General features: G+C 39.5%; 1 protein-coding gene across 1 annotated transcript; it reads right to left on the bottom strand.

Annotated features, from left to right (window-relative positions):
* Positions 1-10300: 10300 nt before the first annotated feature.
* On the bottom strand, positions 10301-16762 carry LOC149811683 (MA3 DOMAIN-CONTAINING TRANSLATION REGULATORY FACTOR 1-like). Its single transcript, XM_089992655.1, has 3 exons — positions 16269-16762; positions 12400-12494; positions 10301-12326 (listed from the first exon to the last, which is right to left on the bottom strand). The coding sequence occupies exons 1-3, from the start codon at positions 16486-16488 to the stop codon at positions 10551-10553; spliced, it is 2091 nt and encodes a 696-aa protein (XP_089848781.1). The 5' UTR covers positions 16489-16762; the 3' UTR covers positions 10301-10550.
* Between the last annotated feature and the right edge of the window lie 4080 nt (positions 16763-20842).

Here is a 20842-nt window from a genome sequence, read left to right as displayed (position 1 = left end):
TACTGCTGTGAGGAGGAGTTGGTCGAAGCCATGATTCTTCGGATTCTGGGAACAGGAAGACAAGGGAAGTATAGAGAGAGAAAAGAATCTAATCTTTATCTACCTTAAGAAAAAAATGAATGGGTAAGATAGTTTGGGGTTCAAGATATTTATATAAAAAACAAGTATAGGTTGGCTTGGAAGGATGCGGAAAGAACACCATCGTTTTAGGTAAGAGATCACGGGTTTTAACCGATTTTTTTATTTTATTTGCTACTTGGTGTGAGTTTAATGAAAACTTTTTTCAAAACAATATTTTTAATAAAAATTTAGTGAAAGCCAGGCACCAAAAATATAAAAACCGGCTTGCACGAGTGGTGGAGTTCAGGTCAATCTCAGAGAACGAGAAATATTCATATTCAATACACAAGCTAAGCTACTCTTTATTGTCAAAATAAAAGAATTAATTAAATAAATAAATAACTACGAGAGTACGGCCCTACGCAGAGGGCTTAAACAAAATAAATAAAATGCCTTATTACAACCTCAATGAATTGAATTAAATAAAATAAAAGCTTAGTCTAAAAAGAAAAGCAAGAGTCTTTAGTGCTTGAGGCTTTTGTGGTCCATTTTCATCCCCTTTAGGTTGAACACTTTTGTATGGTTTGATTAAGGGCCTTCTGAGGGCGCCCTAAGGGTACTTTTGAGAGCTTGAGAGAACCTCAGAAGGTATTTCGAGGACACGAAAGAGGGAGGCAAGAAGGAGGGAAAGAAAGAGGGCTGCTGAAAAAACATGTTTCCTGCCCTTGACATGACTATTTATATTAGAATATTAGGTTAAAACACATTTTTCAAAACAAGACCGATAAATTTTCAATAATTTTCAAAAAGAGTCTTTTGAAAAATGTGTTTCATAAAACCAAACTTCCTAAAGTGACTAGGACTCCTACTTGAACTCTTCTAAACTAATTAAAATTTTCTAAATTAAATAAAACACTGAAAAATACAGGGCAAGCTTTGAAATATGGGATTTTTTGATAAATTCGATTTCAATACAGTTTCTCAAAACTAACAATAAAAATGGGTTTTTAAAACAATTTTAACACAGATCATGCATAAATAAATATGAATAAAATGTCAAATGTATGCATGATCAAATACCCTCATGCTTATCGTTTGCTAGTCCTCGAGTAAACTGAAGCAAAAACAAAAATATTAAACTAGACACAATAAAAACCTAACTCACTTTCGTAGGAATCACGGTTGCATTTAGCATATGCAACAAGCCCTTTCAACCTCTGGGTTGCCCCAGTGAACGAGTAAGGTCTCGTGAGGATTTACAGTGATGCTACCTACAAACATCTATATCATGTATGCATAAAATTCAACTTTAAAAATCATTAGACAGCCAAGAAGTTTGTTTTCACAAATATTTCATGCCATTATATTATCAAAACATGATTAGGGTATTTTACCTGCCACCACAGAATAAAATATTTTCTTTCACTTTTCTAAATATCATAATCATTTAAGTTTAATTCTCAGAAATTCAAATACATACATATTATTATTTACTTATCCTCACTCATATATGTTCTACACAGGTTTTCTTAATATTTGCTTCTAAACAGTGAACTTTTTTCTTTTACGCTCTTTTTCTTTTTCTTGATTTTCAAATTTTCACACATTTTTCTCTTTCTTTTATTAAGCACTATATCGAATTTCCAGTTTTCATGACCCATATAACGAGCTTTGGGTCAGTGACTCTCAAGCCAGACGACCTTAGGGCACCAGATACAAAGTATCCCTCAGACTTAATTGCTCGAGTCACTAGACCTTCAATATTTTTATAGTTTATGTATAGTCTACTTCTCTGTCATGTGCAATGTCAATATTTATTAGGCTCTCTATAAAGTCCATGTAACGGGCTTTCGGGCCGGTGGCTCCAAAACCAGATGACTTTAGGGCACCAGGTGTAAATACCCCTCATGCTCTACTTGCTCAAACAAAATAGTCCACATATATCAATGTAGACAAAGAATTGACTTTCTTCGTTAACCTTTTCGACATGAAACTCAAACACTTCAACTTGTGTATGAGCCTAACTACTGGGAAATACAAAGATATCAAACAACTTAACGTATGCTCGTTTCACTTTTTGAGCTCCTTTGCAATGTTCATTTGCTTAGTTTTCAAAAATAAAATTGTGCATATTCATACTTGTGATTCAAAATAGAATCTAACATGCATCTATAATCATTTCTTTGAAATCCACATAAACAACCACGATTTTTTATATTCGCGTCAAAAAAAGTTTTTCGTGGGGCTTAAAAATTCTCTAAAAACATTAGATGTTGCAAAGCAGTCATATAAGTTCAAACTTATTCCTTAAAACCCCAATTTTCATGAGTTGACATAAAAAATGCAAGTACAAAGACATGAAAAGTTTGGGTGTGCAAACTACACCCTCCCCCCATGCTTGAATGACACTGTCATCAGTGACACTCCCCCATGCTTGTATGAAACTAAGTGAATGCATATGAAAACGAAAATAAATGAGAGAAAAAAGAGTAGAAGTCACCTGATCCACTCTGTAGAACATTACCTGATACGACATGCGAATGACTCTGCATAGGTTCCACCTGTCTCACAACTCATAGAAATATGCAAAAGAATACAATGAATACATGATCTAGGCTTGACGCTCATGAAGAAAAACTACCTAAAAACAAAAAAAATACTAAAGCTACTAATGGTACATCACAAATATGGGTTGCCTCTCATAAAGCGCTATGTTTTACGTCTTCAACCAGACGAATCTCTGATGACCCTTCATCGTCCATGAGATCAATGGACATGAAGTCACGCTCAATCAGGGGTTCTAAGGAAGACAGTGTCATTTATGACACTGCGCACTATGTTTCCTCCAACTCTACTCCTATGCACCTTACGATGACTCTATAAACTGGAAGGACGGAGTTTAGTCTCCACGTGAAAACTATTCTCAAATGGTAAAGAGCCAAAAACCGATCTACTATCAATATAGGCGGCATTAAGCAATGGAGGGTTGTTGTGAACCTGTTTGACTATGTCAAGCATCTTGTGAATGTACGTCTCTTGCTTGCTAAAAGCAATCGGTTGCCCTAAGGCCTGAGAAACTGGGGCTCAGGAAATATATGATAAAAACTCAAGTTGCGGGTCCTGCCCATTCTTTTGGGGCTTGGTGGAGGAGATCGACTGATCAGTAGGTATGACAATGGGCTCATTAGTCGATTTCTGAATAGGGTGGAATGTCTTCCCACTCCGAAAGGACATAACAGAGTTGACCTGCTCATCGTGGAACTCTATTGGGTGCAAGCTGTGATACATGGGTTTTTTTTATCCTTCGGGTTGACAACAGATTGACTTGGGAGGCTTCCCTCGCTTCTCTTGCTTAAGGCCTCAGCCAATTGTCCCATCAGTGTCTCTAGCTTCGCTATTGACTGCGTGTGAGAACAGAGGGTGACCTTAATGTCAGAAAAGGCTTCTAACAACTTCTCCTGAAAAGATGAGCTTAATGTGGGCTCCTGAGGAGAAGGTAAACTAAGCGTAGGGTGGATCAATAGTAATGTGGGACGTGAGTAACCTTGTGAAAGGTTACTTTGTCTATATTGTATCTGGGAGAGCTGATGGGGTGGGTCAAAATTGGGGTGGTTTCGCTATCCCGGGTTATATGTAGGTGCAAAAGGATCGTGCACGGGTCTAGCGAAACCTTGGGCAACCTTCACCTACTCCTGAACGAATTCAGGATATAGCGGTGTTGCCGCATACTTGAAAACAAAGTGTGCAGGGCTAGCGCATAGCTCACACACTTTTTCTACTAGACTTCTCAAAGATGAATTGGCTAGGAATTGATCTAACTTCCTAGTCAACAGGTCAACTTTGGTTTGCAATTCGTGCTCGGACCCTACTTTAAAAATCCCAACTTTCCTAGGACCACTAGGCCCAGATGTGGTCATATCGAGCCGTAAAGACAAGGCATGATGCATGATATTTTCACTTAAATTCTCAAATAAAGTTTATGCATCATCCTCACTCTTGAGCATGAATGTGCCCCCACACGATGAATCAACCATTTGCCTATCCTTCTTGGTCAGGCTATCATAAAAATACTGCACCAGTTGCCAACGGGGCACCTGGTGGTGGGGGCACTTGCGGAGAAGATCTTTCATCCTCTCCCAAGTCTCATAGAATTGTTCTCCATCAATCTGAGAAAAATTGGTTATGACTTTACAAAACTGATTCATCTTGCCAATTAGGAAGTACTTTTTGAGGAACTCACGTTGCATTCCTTCCCAAGTGGTAATCTGAATCGTATCGAGGGCCTTTAGCCAATGCTTGGCTTTATCTTTGAGAGAGAACGAAAACAACATCAACCTCAATGTGTCATCCCCAAAATTATTGATCTGCACTGTGGAGCAGATCTCGATAAACTCATCGAGATGACAGTAGGGGTCTTCATTGCTAAGATCATAGAAAGATGGTAACATTTGGATTACACTGGCCTTGAACTCAAACCAGTTCGCTCCTACATCAATTCTCGTGATGCAGAAGGCGGGAGTGTACTGATTTGGCATGAAATACTCTCTAAGAGGATGAATAAAAGGCTGATCGTCGACCCTAGTGATAGGATGATGGGCTCTCCTAACGAGAAACTCGGGATCCTCAATAGGCTCAACAAGCCGGGGTCGAGTGATCACCACCCTTACATGCACCAACAGAGTAGATAGGTGCGACAAACATCCTAAATTTGGGTTTTCTACCTAACTAACGCACTAAGCGGCCAAACCACGCAAACCACAAAGCGAGTAAAATAAAAGGCAATAATGAAAAGCTAGAAATAAACAAAACACCACACACTTGCACTCAGCAGGAAATTTGCAAAAAGCAAACTAAGGGCACGGTACCAATCGTGCGCAGTCACCTCTAAAGGTATCTTAATAGGTGGGATGTGCATAAAAAAGTAAACTGGTCTCTACGTTGTGCAAACACGTGGTTCTAATCATAAGTACGAAAAGTAAACTAAGCATTCCTAATTAATCAATAGGAAAATAAACTAAACAATCCTAATTAATCAACTGAAAGTAAACTAACAACCTAAAATACGATAACAAACACAAGTCAATAAAGTGAATACTTGCATTTCGCCGTTCCTCAGCAACGACGCTAAAAATTTGGTGTGAGTTTTATGAAAACCCTTTTTAAAATAATATTTTTAATGAAAATCCAGTGAAAGCCACACATAAAAAATATAAAAAAAATGGCTCACACGAGTGGTGGAGTTCAGGTCGATCTCAGGGAACAGAAAATATTTGTATTCAACATACAAGCTAAGCTACTCTTTATTGTCAAAATAAAAGAATTAATTAAATAAATAATTAACTACGAGAGTATGGCCCTACGCAAAAGGCTTAAACAAAATAAATAAAAGACCTTATTACAACCCCAATGAATTGAATTGAATTGAATTAAATAAAATAAAAGCCTAGTCTAAAAAAAAAAGCAAGAGTCTTCAGTGCTTGAGGCTTTTGTGGTCCTTTTTTGTCCCTTCTAGGTTGAACACTTTTGTATGGTTTGATAAAGGGTTCCCTGAGGGCACTTCTGAGGGCTTGAGGAAACCTTAGAGGGTACTTCAAGGACACGAAAGGGGCTCTATCGCACGTTCCAATGTCTCCCTTGCGGATCGCTTTCGACAGACTGGTTGAGAAGAGAGATGGTTGATCCAGCTGCCTCCACGCTGCTCCGATGAAGAAGAATAAGTTGCCGATGATGAAAGGGTTCGAAGCTTGAAGAAAAAGAGGAAGAAAAAGAAGAAGAGGAGAACAAGGAGAGAAAGAAGAGGGAGGCAAGAAGGAAGGGAAGCAAGAGGGTTGCTGAAAAAACATGTTTTCAGCCCTTGACATGACTATTTATATTAGAATATTAGGTTAAAACACATTTTTCAAAGCAAGTCTAATAATTTTTCAATAATTTTCAAAAAGGGTCTTTTGAAAAATGTGTGTCATAAAACCAAACTTCCTAAACTAACTAGGACTCCTACTTGAACTCTTTTAAACTAATTAAAACACTAATTAAAAATTTCTAAATTAAATAAAACACTGAAAAATGCAGGGCAAGCTTTGAAATATGTAATTTTTTGATAAATTCGATTTCAATACAGTTTCTCAAAACTAACGATAAAAATAGGTTTTTAAAGCAATTTTAACACAAAACATGCATAAATAAAGATGAATAAAATGCAAATGTATGCATGATCACTACTTTTTATATATTATTTATTTATAAATTATATTATATAATATGTATATTATATATGTATTATATATATATATATTATACATTTTTATATATTATCAAGGTTTAAAAGAAACTTAAAAATATTTTTAAGAAAATGAGTAAGTCTAAGTTGTCTTCTCATATAATATCCTGATTTTCTAAAAACCTGTAAATTCTATATTTTAATACAAGCATATGAGCTTTTACATGCAAATCATGATTAATATTAAAGAATATTTGATTATCTAGAGAGAGTGTAATGACCCCAAACTCACCCTTGAAAATACATGAATTTTTTATATATATATATAAATGACCATACATTTTTAAATAAATGTGAAAAACAAACCCATGGATCCGGGGTAGATCACATATTTATATCCACCAAGCAAACACCTATATCAAACCATTAATTAATTTAAAACAAAATTTAATTCAAATCATAATCAATTTAATAAACTCAAACTTTAAGTTCATAAGTTTTTTAAATTAAATCCCTGCATAGTTAAAATCTTGGCAACTAAATCATAAACATCATCGCCTCCAGCAAGCCAGTTTTGCCACCACGTTGTTTAGCTAAGTCTGAGCTTCATCATTTGAAAAAAAAAAAACTTTTAAAAACATGGGTGAGAACTTAAAGTTCTATGTACGAAACCTCATATAATCCAACAATAAGAAAATAAACATACATCAGAACTAACATACATTTAAAAAAGCCTTTAAGCATACATAACAATTCAGATAAGCTTGCAATATAACTCATTTCAAAACATGCTAGCAATATCATATGTTACACAAACCAATGCATAAACAATGTCATGAACTAATGCCTATACAATGGATGAACAACTTTTATTTCATTATTGATAGTTACTTTTGCATGCATGTGCACCATTAATTTAAGTTTTCTCCTAACCCCTCTATGGGTACTCTTAGAGGTAAAAACCCAATGTCTAAGGTTAACCACAATTATATTTTATTGTTAACTAGGTCCTACATTGTCCCTCAGCCGATGTCAAGCATCGACACCCTAGCCGAAACATCAGGAATCATTATCCAATGTCGTCACAATCTTGGTATAGCAATACGCTATCAGCTGAAGCCAACCCTCCTCGTCTGAATCATGGGTGTAATGAAAATAGGAGGCAGATGGATCTGTGAGTGATCTGCTATAGGAAATCCGTGTTGCAGAGTGGGCACTCAAGTTCATCCTCGATTCTTGTGGGGCTCACCATTCTGGAATAAGTGTAACACCAATACGGCTCTGAAGAGAAGTTGGTCGAAGCCATGATTCTTCTCTGCAGATTTTGGGAAAAGGACGACAAGTGAAGCATAGAGAGAGAGAGAGAGAAAAGAAGGTAATTTTTCTAATCTTTAGCTGCCTTAAGAAAAAAATCAATAGGTAAGATGAGTTTGGGGTTCGAGATATTTATATAAAAAACAAGAATAGGGTGGTTTGGAAGGATCTGGAAAGAACACCATTGTTTAGGTAAGAGATCATGCTTTTGGATGCACGGGAGTGCATGTGGATTAGGTTTAATTGCCTCAGGGATCACCTTAGGTGATTCCAACTGAGTATGGTGACTCAGAGCTAGGCGAGTGAATGCCTAAGTACCGGCGAATGAGTCTGAGTGATGCTCTTTGCTATGATGTTCAATCATCAACTAGTCTTCAGATTGGGGGTCGTACGGTCTTGTTCCTTCAATGGCGAGGTTTTGTTGTAGAGTACACATGGAGTCGCAATACGCTCCATGACACGCAAGGTTAAGGCAAGTTTTTGCTATTTTTAGAAGTGATAGTTGGTATGAGACGACTATGCTCTAGATAAAATACGCATTTGAAAATGCGTGTGATCAACTTTCATTAGGCAGCTGCGTACGAGGTTGTGCGCAGGGCCAATGAAATGATTCAGCACATGAAAAAGTGTTGGTGCATGGCCTTTGGCCATTAGGCTCGCACATCGTGGGTTTGCAAAAAATTCTATGCCCGTGATAGTGACAATGTCTTGTCTAAATGTATCGTATGCCCCTTAAAGGTCATTCGCTTGGGCCTTCAGTTCTATAATGTGTGATGTTTGCTTTCTCTTTAAATGGGGAAGGCTGCTATAACGTGTGGTGTTTGCTTTTTGTTTAAATGGGGAAGGCTAGCGCATTTTCTTGCTGAAAAGTAATTGAGTGCTGTATTGCATATTGGCATCATGCAGGAAGGATAGCATTACTTAGTGTTCATGTTAGCAGCACCTTCCCGTTGGAAGTGGCCAGAAGAGAGCAGGTTCCTGTGATTTCTTGACCTTTTTTGGGGTTATTTGCAAAAACATACCCTGTTCCATAATTCATATTCATACCCAATAAATCCTATTATTCAATAACATATTTCCTTATGGTTAACCAGAATACTCCTTGGGGTTGGGGGTTAAGTTTCTATCCTGTAAAGGTTTCACATTTACAAAGATTGAAAAAGATAGGTTTAGCTTTCAACTTGGCAATTTGTCTCTTTTACGCTGTCCCTTCTCTGTGTTCTTTTCTTTGTTACTCATAAGATATTTTCACTTTCTGCAACCATCCATTAGTGTCGGATTCAGGTATACCAAATGGGTTGGACCTTCAATGTTTCAATAACACAAAACTGAGATAAGCTGAATGAATATATATATAGAGAGAGAGAGGACATTAGTGGAATTTTCTTGATAATATTGATGGTGTTAATGGGTGATTCGTTCTGTGTGGAAAGCTTTATAACCAAAGGCTTCATTCTCAAGTTTAGTGACTTATGAGTAAGTGCAAGTTGTGGATGTGATTTTCACTTGAAAACGCTTCTCCCTTGAATCTTGTGAAAGTTGGTCAAAGGACTGCCCTTGTGATTAACAATCACATCTTTTAGTTTGGCCCGCCCAATGTCCTCTTTGTTTTTCATGTTGTGATCTTTCAAATAGCAGACTGTAGAAGACAAATTTGAACAAGTGAGCGCTGTCTTCAGTTTACTTTGATTTAGTGTTTTGGGAATGCCTTGTCAAATGAAAGGTCCACCTTAATGTCTCCTTTCGTGTCCCTATTTGTAATGGTTTTGCGCTAGTTTTATGCTTGGATAAAACCAATTTGATCATCCTATTTCTCCTTTTTTACCTTGAATTTGTACGATTTTTTTTTCATTTGGATGAAGTGCTGGGTTAGAGAGAGAGAGAGAGAGTTTGTATGAGAGAAATAGGTAAAATTTTGAATTAATTAAACATTAACCACGTTTAAAATAGTGGCTGTTGTAGTAAGCGTGTATTTGTATGAGGGATTAAAAACTAGTACTTCTGAATATTTGCTACGAATTTGAATTATCTAAAAGAATGAGGTATTGTTTGGCAAATAACCCTATTTTTACCTTCTTTGGGTGAATTCCCCTATAAACGTTTTTATTTCATTTTTTATGGGAATTAGCATTCTAAATTGATTCACCGTTTTTTTTTTCATTTTGATGTGCTAGTAGAATCTCTCTCTCTCTCTCTCTCTCTATATATATATATATATATATATATATATATATATATATATATATATATATATATATATTCTTTTTTTATGACGAGGGACCCTCACCGAAGATTGGAAAAATCTGGGTGGGTCCCCACGAGTACGACCACCCTCCCTTGCGTAAGATGTGAACACACCCATGCGCCAGTAGGAATTTCTCCGGGAACTCAACATCTTCACAACCCCCGGCTGACCAAGCGGGCGAGCCCCACGGTGGTCTCTACCTATTAAAAAGTAGTGCAATTCAAGGCTTTCACAAAAACAATTTTGTTTTGTTTTTTCAATTTAAATGAAAAAAATTAGACCTGGGTTAGCTGTGAAAAGATCATAATCGTAGCTATCCTCGCAAACTGCTCACGAGGTTTTCCGCCACTGAACTCGGTGAGTGACGCAATTTTTCTCCGGTTATAAGGACAAACCTTCAATCATCCACATTTGCGGGGTAGTGATGCAAACGCCATTCCAAGATAAGAAAAGACCTATTTCCATGCAAAGCAAACATGCATCTTCAATTCAGTAGTCGCATAACTGTCAATAAAAAGCCCATGTCCTATATAAAACAAGGAAAAGAATCGAAACAAAAGCCACCATTTTTACACTGTAAAAAGGTACCATCAAACAAGCAAGAAGACTGAAAAGCCATCGGTGGGCAGATGTGTTAAAAGGATTCCAACAGCAACAAGCGTGAGTATGAGAACTGGATAGGTATCAGGTACCTGGAGCAGATGGGTTTGAAGGTTATGCAAATGATGCTACAAGCCAACCGTTTTTCCTTGCAAATTCAACGTAGGATTGGAATTTCTCGCCGGCATTAGGAATATCAAGCTCCAAATCATCCAACCCATCGGCCACCCTGGAAAATCCCTTTGTCATCTGGTTGATTGTGATCAACCCTTCACTAAAACACTCCTGCAGCAGATCCAACATCCTATCGTTCTTCTTCTCCATGGCCAGAACCAAGGCTTTCTTCACAACTTCGTGGTTAAAGAAGGGCATTCCGACATCACGTATGCACTGACAAGCTTCCCCAACTACGCCTCCACTTTCATACTCCTCCAAAAGCCTTATTATCTTGTCTTTGGCATCTTCCACAGCCCATCCAGTTCCACCACCCCAGCAGCGCAAAATTCTCTCACCTGCATGCCGGGCTGAAATGAGCGAGCGGGCCATATGTACAGTCTCGCTGCCACTGCAATTTGGCGGAACCTTAGCACTGATGTCATCCAAATTCAGGGGAACCAAGACGTCATCAATCACGGCTCTAGCCAGAAAGAGAGCAAGCTCATTTGAAGCATCTAAGACATCGAGTGCAGTGTCTTCTGCAGAGTCCAAAAGCAAAACAAACCCATTAATAATGTCATCAGTGGAAAACAACTCCGTATGAAGTGCAGAAAGAAGAACAGAAGCCATCTCCTTCTCATGGTTCTTCCTGTCCATTGCAAGAGTAATCAGCTTCTTCAGAAAAATGGGATTAAATTTTGCTGCAGCAAGATCTCCTAGACTACGAATGAGTTCAGGAATATCATCAGAGAGGAAATATTCATGAATAATGGCTACAGCCTCTTCCTTGAAGCGCCTCAGTTCATCATTGTCATCTCTTTTTTCTCCAACCATGCCTGAGGATTTCAGCAAAGCAGGATCCAGCCATCCTTCAGCAGTAGCTTTTGGAATCATCTGTTCAAAAAGTTCTTTTGCAGCTGGAATGTCAAGTGAGAGATCATCAAGACTTTCTGCAAGTCGCCCAAACCCTTTGGTAAACTGGCTAGAGCTTATAAGGCCTTCATCTGCAGCTTCTTTCAACAAATTGAATATCAGTGGCTCAGCTGCTCGTTTCTCCATTGCAAGAATCAGAGCCCTCTTAACAACTTCATGGTGGAAAAATGCAACTCCCAACTCTCTTATACACCTGCACGCTTCCACAGTTTCCCCACTCTCGATATATTCACTCAACAAATTCACAATCTTTTTCTTCACTTCCTCCACTGTAATGTGTGTGGTGCCACCCCATCTCCTCTCCACAATTTCTGCATGATGTGGTGCAGACAAATAGCTCTTTTCTGCTGTCAGTATAACTTCAAGTCCTTTAGAAGAATCCCGCAATGTTTTCTTAGCCTTAGTAAGGAATGCAGGAGGTAATATGTCATCAACCACTGCACGAGCAATAAACAGGGCAAGGACATCTACAGCATCAAGTATGTCCAGGGACAAGTCATCAGCTGATTCGAGAAGCATGATAAACCCCTGCCTGATCTGGTCAGGGCTAATAACATCAGCATAAAGAGCAGATAGCAGAACCGATGCCATCTCCTTCTCCTTATCATGCCTGTCCATTGCCATGGAAACAAGCCTCTTAACAAAGTAATGATAGTATTCTGGATATCCAAGATCTTGAAGGTCTGAAGCAGCCAATTCAACATCACCAGTGCTGAAATATTCCTCTATGATGGCAACCACGGACTTCTTATACTCATCAAATGGAGTGGTTACAGTAGTACCCACTAGTTGATAAGGTTCCTGCAATCCAAAACAAATGAGCACCAGGAAGACAAATCATTTTCAACCACTTGTAAGAGGAGAAAATAACTACCTCTCCACTATCATAGTTTGGGTCATTACAATCTATGCGAGAATCTCCATCTGTATCAAGTAATTTGCCCCAGGTTCCCTTGCCTCCGGCACCATCTAACAGCATTGGTTTAATTTTGAAGCTATTAGTGAACAGTCAACATATGCACCAAGAATAACAAAACCACTGTAGAAGAATATTCAAGGTTGAATAAAAAATTTGGAAACCATGAAGGAAGAATTAACGACACAAGCACTTTGTTCTCTACTTCTTTTGCAAACAGTGAAGCTGTTAGGGAGAGAATGCAGAACCTTCACATTTCAAGAAAAAATAAGATATCAAAGATAACTATGAGAATCAAGGAAATTGAACATGTAAATCAAATCACTTTGCACGGCATTCAGATGTTTCCGCACCTGTATACCTAAAATATGTATGCGTAGTCAGTTTCAGTCAACAAGACGCAGATAATAACCATTTGCACAAGGATGGGTTCAACATGACGCCTAGACAGACATTGGATCTCAGCAACACCTCCATGTGGTGAATGATATTCTCAGGTTGGTGTTGATAGATATGTATAGTTTATCAAATAAAGATAAGACTTCAAGGAAGCCTCCACAAGAAGAATACAACAAATTAGTTTGGAAGAGCAAAAACTGCAACCTACTAACTGACATCTTCATGAAAAACCACCAATCGTTTCTAAAAAGGCAGTTCCATTGGCAAAGGAAGACCTACTTCTTAACAGAAAGAGGGCTAAGCCATAGAGGTAAGAATACAAACACAATCAGACAAATACTCCTGCCACTAAGTTCACATTAATGACATAAGTTGGCAATAAAAATTGACCTGATTAGTTTAGAAAAGGAAGACCTACTTCTTAACAGAAAGAGGGCTTGGTACACAAATGCAATCAGCTAAATACTCCGGAAACTAAGTTTGGAAAAGAAATGCTATATGCTAGTAATATTTTACACATAAATGATACAACTTGGCAGTGGAAATGGATCTGATTAGTTTAACCTTCCAAGCAACGCAACAATCCTTGTTCAACCCTTTGGCTATCCTTCAAAAAGAGAGTTCAAAATGAAGTTGTCTATAAACCCCAACCCAACAATGTTACCAATTAGTCTTCAATCATGTTAGGATACATGAAAGCAGACATTTTCAGTTTTACCCAACTTTTATTCTATCATAATACATCTTCTGATGACCATCAAAATTCAGCCGGTTTTAATCGCATTAGCAATAAGATAAAAATATCATCATCAACCAGATGAATGTGAGCCTAGCTTACATATGGAAGTGCTCCAGATGAATCCCACCTTGGCCCACCATGTAAGCCTCTGTTGGTACAAGATGTACTTTTTTTAAGACATTAGTGCATTCACTATAATAAATAGGTATGTATGAGAAAGGAGTCACCTTGTATAAGTATATATTATCTCACTGAGCCTTCTAAATAATCAAAGGTTTCAAAGTCATTTGCATTATTGCGTGTCGTAGTATCATATACTTTCTTGATGCTAATTGTCATTCAAACACCAGATACACTCAGCTTCACCAAAATACATCTGCCAAAGTGATCGCCATGATACTCTCCAACTACTTACTGTATAATCTAAAAACTCATGTACCAAAGAAAGAAGTGGGCCGGTATTGATGAGAAGAAAGGAGGTCATACTCTTCCAGAATCAATTTAGTGAAGCAAGAGTTAGCTCCTGATGAAATGTAACCAAATTCGACAAAGTCTTTCTCTTCCACCAGCTGCCAAGACCTCCTTGTAAAGAATCCCAAAAGAAAGCCATCAGACATAGAAGACTGGCACAAAAGATCATTGTGCACTAGGATTTGTATTATGAGACTCGCTTTACCAGAAACTGACACTTCACATCAACTCTTTCACTAATTCTTCTCATTTACATTTCATTTTCCACGCACAATCTGCACCCTCCAATAACTTCTACACTGAGGGAAGTCAAATTCTGCAGACTTCCATGACAATACCCAGTTGAATAATCAGTCTCTGCAAGCAAGCTCCCACCTTTCTTCATAATCTTTTCCAACACATTTTTTTCCTCTGCACCATTTTGTTCAATTATATATCTGCCTGAAAAGTTTCCAGTTGGAGACAAATGTAACAGCTGGATTGACAAATCTGCACTAATGCAGGTTTGAATCCATTGGGAGTGATGCCCCTGCTAAGCTACCAGAAGGGAATAATCTTTAAATGTTGTTTTAGTGGAATATGGGATCAATTTCAAAGATTGCTCTTTTCTGCTTGTAAGAAACCAACTTCATCCTTTTCAGTTCCACTACAAGGTTCACCTCAGGATCCTGTTTGTACTGCTGTCTCAGTTTTTATAAGAACTCCCTATAATAGTACCAATTGTTCCTGCGGCAGACATCACTCTAGCCTGTTTCAACTAATGAGTCACTTTTCAGGAGATGGGCCCCACTGAAATTAGCTTGTTTTCATCCTTCAGTACACTAGAGTAGGACTTGATCCGTCGGAGAATCAAAAGATCACTTGGAACCATTATATTTTGATTAAGTTTATGCCTTCTTTGTATCAAGTGAACACATCCCCAAGTCTTGAAGTGTACTCCTTGATACATTCTTCTCATGCATATAACAAATTGTAACTTATTGTCCTGAGCTAAACTTGAAGCTTGAGTGTCTAAGGAGAATAAAAGTTTGATTCAGACCTGATTGTCTCCGCCCTAGTTTTAGTTGTGCTACCCAGACACTTGACTAAGTTGAACAAGTCCCGAACAAATCAACCTTAGTCCAAGCTGCCAGATTATCAATATCAAGGCCCCACGCCTAGTCAAAGACTTTGAGTTCACTAGAAAGAGTAGATGGACGCTAGGCAACAATCAGCAGGTTGCCAAATTGAGTAAGTTTTTCAAGAATTGATGGAAAGGACAGAACTCGAACAACACTTGAATAGGTCTACTGAGCAGAACTAAGTCTTGCTATGACTTGTTCAACCCATTCTGTGCATCATGATATATAGCAAACCTGTTTAGACTTGCCCAGTTCAAGTCTCCAAACTAATTCCCACAAAATCATGCAAAAAGAAAAAGAAAAGATCCTGCGGTATGCCATCATAAACTGCATTGATTGAGATATTTATCAACTAAAAATGACTCCATGATATTGTAGGGTTTCCATCATCAAATATCATTTCCATTGTCGTGAAATGTAGAATTTTCTCAAGTTAAAACGAGAAATATACAAAAGGACATAGTTTTTCATTATTCAAAAACCAAAATTAGAAGATATCAGAACACACCATGTAAAATTTAATAGACGCTTTCAGAATGTTTAGACCCATAAAAGACTCAAGTACTTCTGGGGGGATCAAATGCCTAATATAACTCAAATAAAGATGTATTAATTGGAAAAATATCTGATCTTCCCAGGTTGGTTACAGATTGATCATAAAAGTTCAGTCGATAACGAATCAATGAGGCGCCCTGATCAAACGCAAGCAAGCAAATCTAGGGGGATTTTCTAAATAATAGGTTAAAATAATGATAATAAGAAAAAACAACATTATAGGAAAACATAGTGACAGGATCAAAACATTATTGTGCTTATTTCATTCTTAAGTGAAAAATCAGTTCAGTGTGACATTTTAGAAATTTTTTGGCCTTTCCGTAACAGATCCTTCAAAAAAAATTAAATTCAAGATATTTAGTGAAAATGATGCATAACTCCACTAGCACTGATTTATACGATTTAACTGGTGTTTTAAGCGACAACCAGGCAAATCTTGGTCTCGTGCATCGTCTTGGTCACACAATATTAGGCTTCAAAAACCTGCACCTCTCCCATCCAACCACCGTGCGGGGAGGGGGGGGGGGGGGGGGGAGACTCACCCTTCTTGACGCGGATGAGCTTGCCGGAATGCGTGCGGCGGACGTGCCGGACGACGGGCACGCGCGATCCAGTGGTGACCTTGATCTGGTGCTCAGGGAGCAGGGAGATCCGGGACCTCGGGGACGACGAGAGGAGGTCGGCCGAATTCTGGGAGGCCATCTTCAGCAATTCTCTCTGCTCGTCCGTCAGGAACCCCTCCTCGCCCGTCGACGTTGCCATATTATATCAAGAACCAATCCCCAAACTTTCTCAGAGTGCACGGATCGAAGCAATGAGCACACCCGAATCCTCCACTCTTCTTAGACCGAACGGAGAATCAATCTTCGATTCGACATTGCCACACAGTCGATTCAATCTCGGTAAGCAGAGGAGAGAGAGAGAGAGAGACCCTAGGGGGGCCTTTCTCTTGGTTTCTGATGGGCGAGGGATCAGAATGGTGTGCTGCGGCGGCGGCAACCAGGGGACGAACCAGACCTCTCCCACAACCTCAAATAACTATTAAAGTTTTTCTTTCTTTTCTTGTTTTTTGTTTTTTTCTCTTTCTTTCTTTTTTTTTTTTTACTTTTGCATCTCCCATCGTGTCCGAACCTACACGAAAGGACACGAACAAATACGATTATCAGAAGCTGACTCGTAGAACTGTTTTTTTAGTAATGTTTAACTAAAAGTACAGTTTATGTATTAAAATATCAAAAGGTAATTTTTTATTAATTAAATATTTTAAAGTTAAGTAACCTATAGTCTTTTTTAAATAAAAAATCCAGATTTGACAACATGCTCGTGTCGTGAACGACACGCCCCTCGTACTGGTGTTGTGTGTGTATGTCTTTGGGTGTCAACGAGTTGGGTTTGGTTCGGACCCAGGAGAAATCAGATTTGGATCAGATTTTCGGGTATATATCGGTTCGAAACCTGAGTCTATTATAAGAAAAAACCATACTCGAATCCCATAAGACCCAAACTATACCTGATAAAATAATATTTTTTATTATTTTTACATTGAAAAATTATGGGTCTTAATCGAAACTCAGGTGAAGCCTGAGTCTGGTATAAAATTTTATAAATTATACTCAGATCCATGAATTAATGGGACCTTATGGTCTAGACCCTAGTTTTAAACGAGTCTTCTTACTTATCACCGTATCCTATAGGGTTTGGTTCAGGTTGGGTTCGGGTAAACCCGACCCGTTGACACCCTTTGTACCCGTGTCTTTGTGACAGCACTCTTTTTACTATTTTAGACTGCTATCTTTGTGTTTTTCTCGTCTTTCATAATTGTGTTGATGTATGTTGCTGCCCACAAGGGCTCCGTTTATGTGGTGGAGGCAACTTGTGAATGCCACCGGTTGCGCGCACCATGAAGTCCGGAGGGAGGGAGTGGCCGCATGGCCGGAGCCCCCCCTAGTGTGCCAATCATCCCGCCAGGAGGAGGAGGCTGAGAAGGATCCTCCAAGATGGAAGTATCACCCACCATGAGAGCTCGTCAAAATCAATCTTAGGAAGACAGATTTTATGTCCAGGCTCTTCGTCCCGAATGAGAGAGAGTACTATTTTTTGGTTGAGAGCCTGTCCCAACAATGGACATCCATCAAACACATCAAGTTCTCGTCTCTTCCCAAGGGATTTATTCCAATAAGAGTGTCCAGTGAATCAGATGTGCAACTCATCTTGAAGAAACGGGCATGGTGTGTGGCTGGAAGAACCCTGTTTGCTAGCAGATGGCTTTCAGGGATGCCAATGAAGATCGACGAGAGCACTTGTGTTCCTGTATGGATACGTTTACCTGAGATGTGGAATAGGACTATTTTTTGAAGGTATAATGGCCTATCTAGAAGGGGTCTACATCAGGGCAGATTCATTCACAAGGGGGGGTTAGAAAGACTGACGTTCGCACAAATCTGTGTGGAAGTTCTGTTAGGGTTTCAGACGAAACCATCTTTGAAAATTGAAATCGAAGATGGTCGTATCTGCTCACAGGAGATCATATACGAATCACGCATCAGGTTTTGCCCCTAAATGTGGATCTACCACTCACTGTGGATCCTTATACAGAGTTGTAAGGGAAAACTGAACCGAGTGTATCCTTCCCCTAGGATGATTGGCACACTGTTAAAATAGCGAAACGACCTCCCCGTCGAGCGGCTTCATCCAAGACGAACCTTAGCCAGCAGAAGGGAAATCGGTTCGAAGCACTCAATGGTGAGAGCTGGAAGAGGGTCTAAAGCGACTCAAGAGGAAGTTGAGATGGAGGAAATCCGGGTGACGCACAAGGATGAGTCGGCCAACGGCGAGATGTTGTCCTTCCGCATGGGGGCTACTCGGGAACGAAGGGGCCGCAAAAAGGAGATAAGGGTAGGATGGGAGGCAAATGTCAAGCTACGCAGCAGCAGTCTAAGGGTCGGTCCAACAAGGTTTTAAAGAAGGGGGTTGGGAACAAATCTTTCATCTTTAATGAGATACTAACACTAGAAAAATTGCCTAATTTCCCCAAAGTCGACTCCCCAGCTACCCACAAAGGGGAGTACTAACTTTGATCATCCGTTCTGATGAGGGAACGATTAGCAACATGGGGGTGGATCTGCGATACGAGGAGGGACCTCCTCCAGAAGCAGGTTATATGTCCCCCCCCCCAACAGGGCCGGTAGCTTCATCTCATGTTGGGGGTTCTCAAAGAGCACCACATATTTAAGCCTGCGGTTCCCAAAGAGCACCACATACTTAAGTTTGTGCATCTCTTATCCTCATGTTTGTCAGCATTAATTAACATTAGAGTTTGATGCGATTGCAAAGACTTAAGTACTCTCTCTTCCATTGGTGCCAAAAAAAATACCGATTCTATAAAAGGAGTGATTGTAAAGACTTAAGTGCCCCAAAGATGATTATTTAAGACTCAATCTCTGCACTGCAGGATTATCTGAAAAAGAAATCTCTCCTTGAGGAGACCATGAACATAAACCCTTTCATTCTCTCTCCCCCTTCTCTTTCTGCTTCTGTGCACATCCAACAGAAGATCCTACATTGTTCCATCAAACACCGACTGACCTGCACATTGACTGTTGTGGAGCCTGATTCAGAGTTTTTACCCTTACAGGAGGAGGGTTTGGGGGCTCCTCCCAGCGTAGGTAACATTATTAACTTGAAGAGTTGTGGAGTATGATTCAGAGTTTTTACCCTTACAGAAGGAAGGTCTGAGGGCTCCTCCCAGCGTGGGTAGCATCATTCAACTTGATGAGTTGTGGAGCTTGATTTAGAGTTTTTGCCCTTATAGGAGGAGGGTTTGGGGGCTCTTCCCAACGTGGATAGCATCGTTCAACTTGATTCATTGTGGAGCCTGATTTAGAGTTTTTGCCCTTACAGGAGGGGGGTCTGAGGGCTCCCCCCCCGGCACGGGTCCCGGGTGTCGTGGTCAAAAAATGCACAGGGTGTCGTGGTGAGAAAGACATATGTTTGTTCCAAGCAAGGTTGAAAGAAATCAATGGAAAATTCAACAAGGAGCATGCCAGAATCAAGATGTGGATGTCAAGCGAGAATGGTGTTGTGCAACTCAAATAACACAGAATAATAGGGGTCTGATTTTTAGTTAAAATGGGAAATTAAATGACAATAGAAATTGTCTAAATTTACAGGAATAAACTAGACTCAATAACGAAGACACCACTTTTTACGGATTTGGAATATGACCTCCGATTAGGAAGATATGGCCCTGACAAGTTGGTCCTAATTCGGGTATCGATTTACAGCGATTTGCTTACTGAATAACACTACAAATCGCTATAGTGATTTGCAAAAGACACTACAAATCGCTATAGTGAGATCTAACAACACTATAAATCGCTGTGGGGCTCGTTGGAGACCCAAAAACACTATAAATCGCTGTTGAAAAGCCGGATAACACTATAAATCGTTGTAGGGCTTGTTGGAGACCCGAAAATACTACAAATCGTTGTAGGAAAACCCGATAATACTATAAATCACTGTTGGAAGGCCCCCAAAAAATTTGGTTCGGAGGGCGCTGCCCCCCGAGCTCCCTGAGCCCGCCAGGGGCCGCCCCCCTGGACCCCCGCCCGCTGACCGCGCAGCGGGATCCGCGCCGAGAGGAGCCCCTGGACCCCCCTCTTGTAAGGGCAAAAACTCTAAATCAGACTTCACAACTCATCAAGTTGAATGATGTTACCCACGCTGGGAGGAGCCCCCAAACCCCCTCTTGTAAGGGAAAAAACTATGAATCAAGCTCCACAACTCATCAAGTTGAATGATGCTACAGTCAATGTGCAGGTCAGTCGGTATTTGATAGAGCAATATAGGATCATCTATTAGATGTGCACAGAAGTAGAGAGAGAAGGGAGAGAGAGTGAGAGGGTTGATGTTCATGGCTTTCTCTAGGGGGAACTCTTTGTCTCCCTTGATTTCTTCTCTAGAAAGAGAGAGGGTTTTACAGTGTTTAACAGAGAAGGAAGAAGAAGAAGATGACGATGAAAAGTTCAAACAGACATTTTTGATGGTTCAGGTTTGTTTCGTCGGATGACCATCGGATCGCTGACTCACCATCGGATCGTCGACTCACCATCGTTTC

Source organism: Nuphar pumila, chromosome 17, assembly GCF_984573655.1.
Source record: "Nuphar pumila chromosome 17, dmNupPumi1.hap1.1, whole genome shotgun sequence".
NCBI classification, from domain to species: domain Eukaryota; kingdom Viridiplantae; phylum Streptophyta; class Magnoliopsida; order Nymphaeales; family Nymphaeaceae; genus Nuphar; species Nuphar pumila.
Note: the sequence above shows the minus strand (reverse complement) of the source record. Positions and strands in the feature narration are given on the sequence as shown.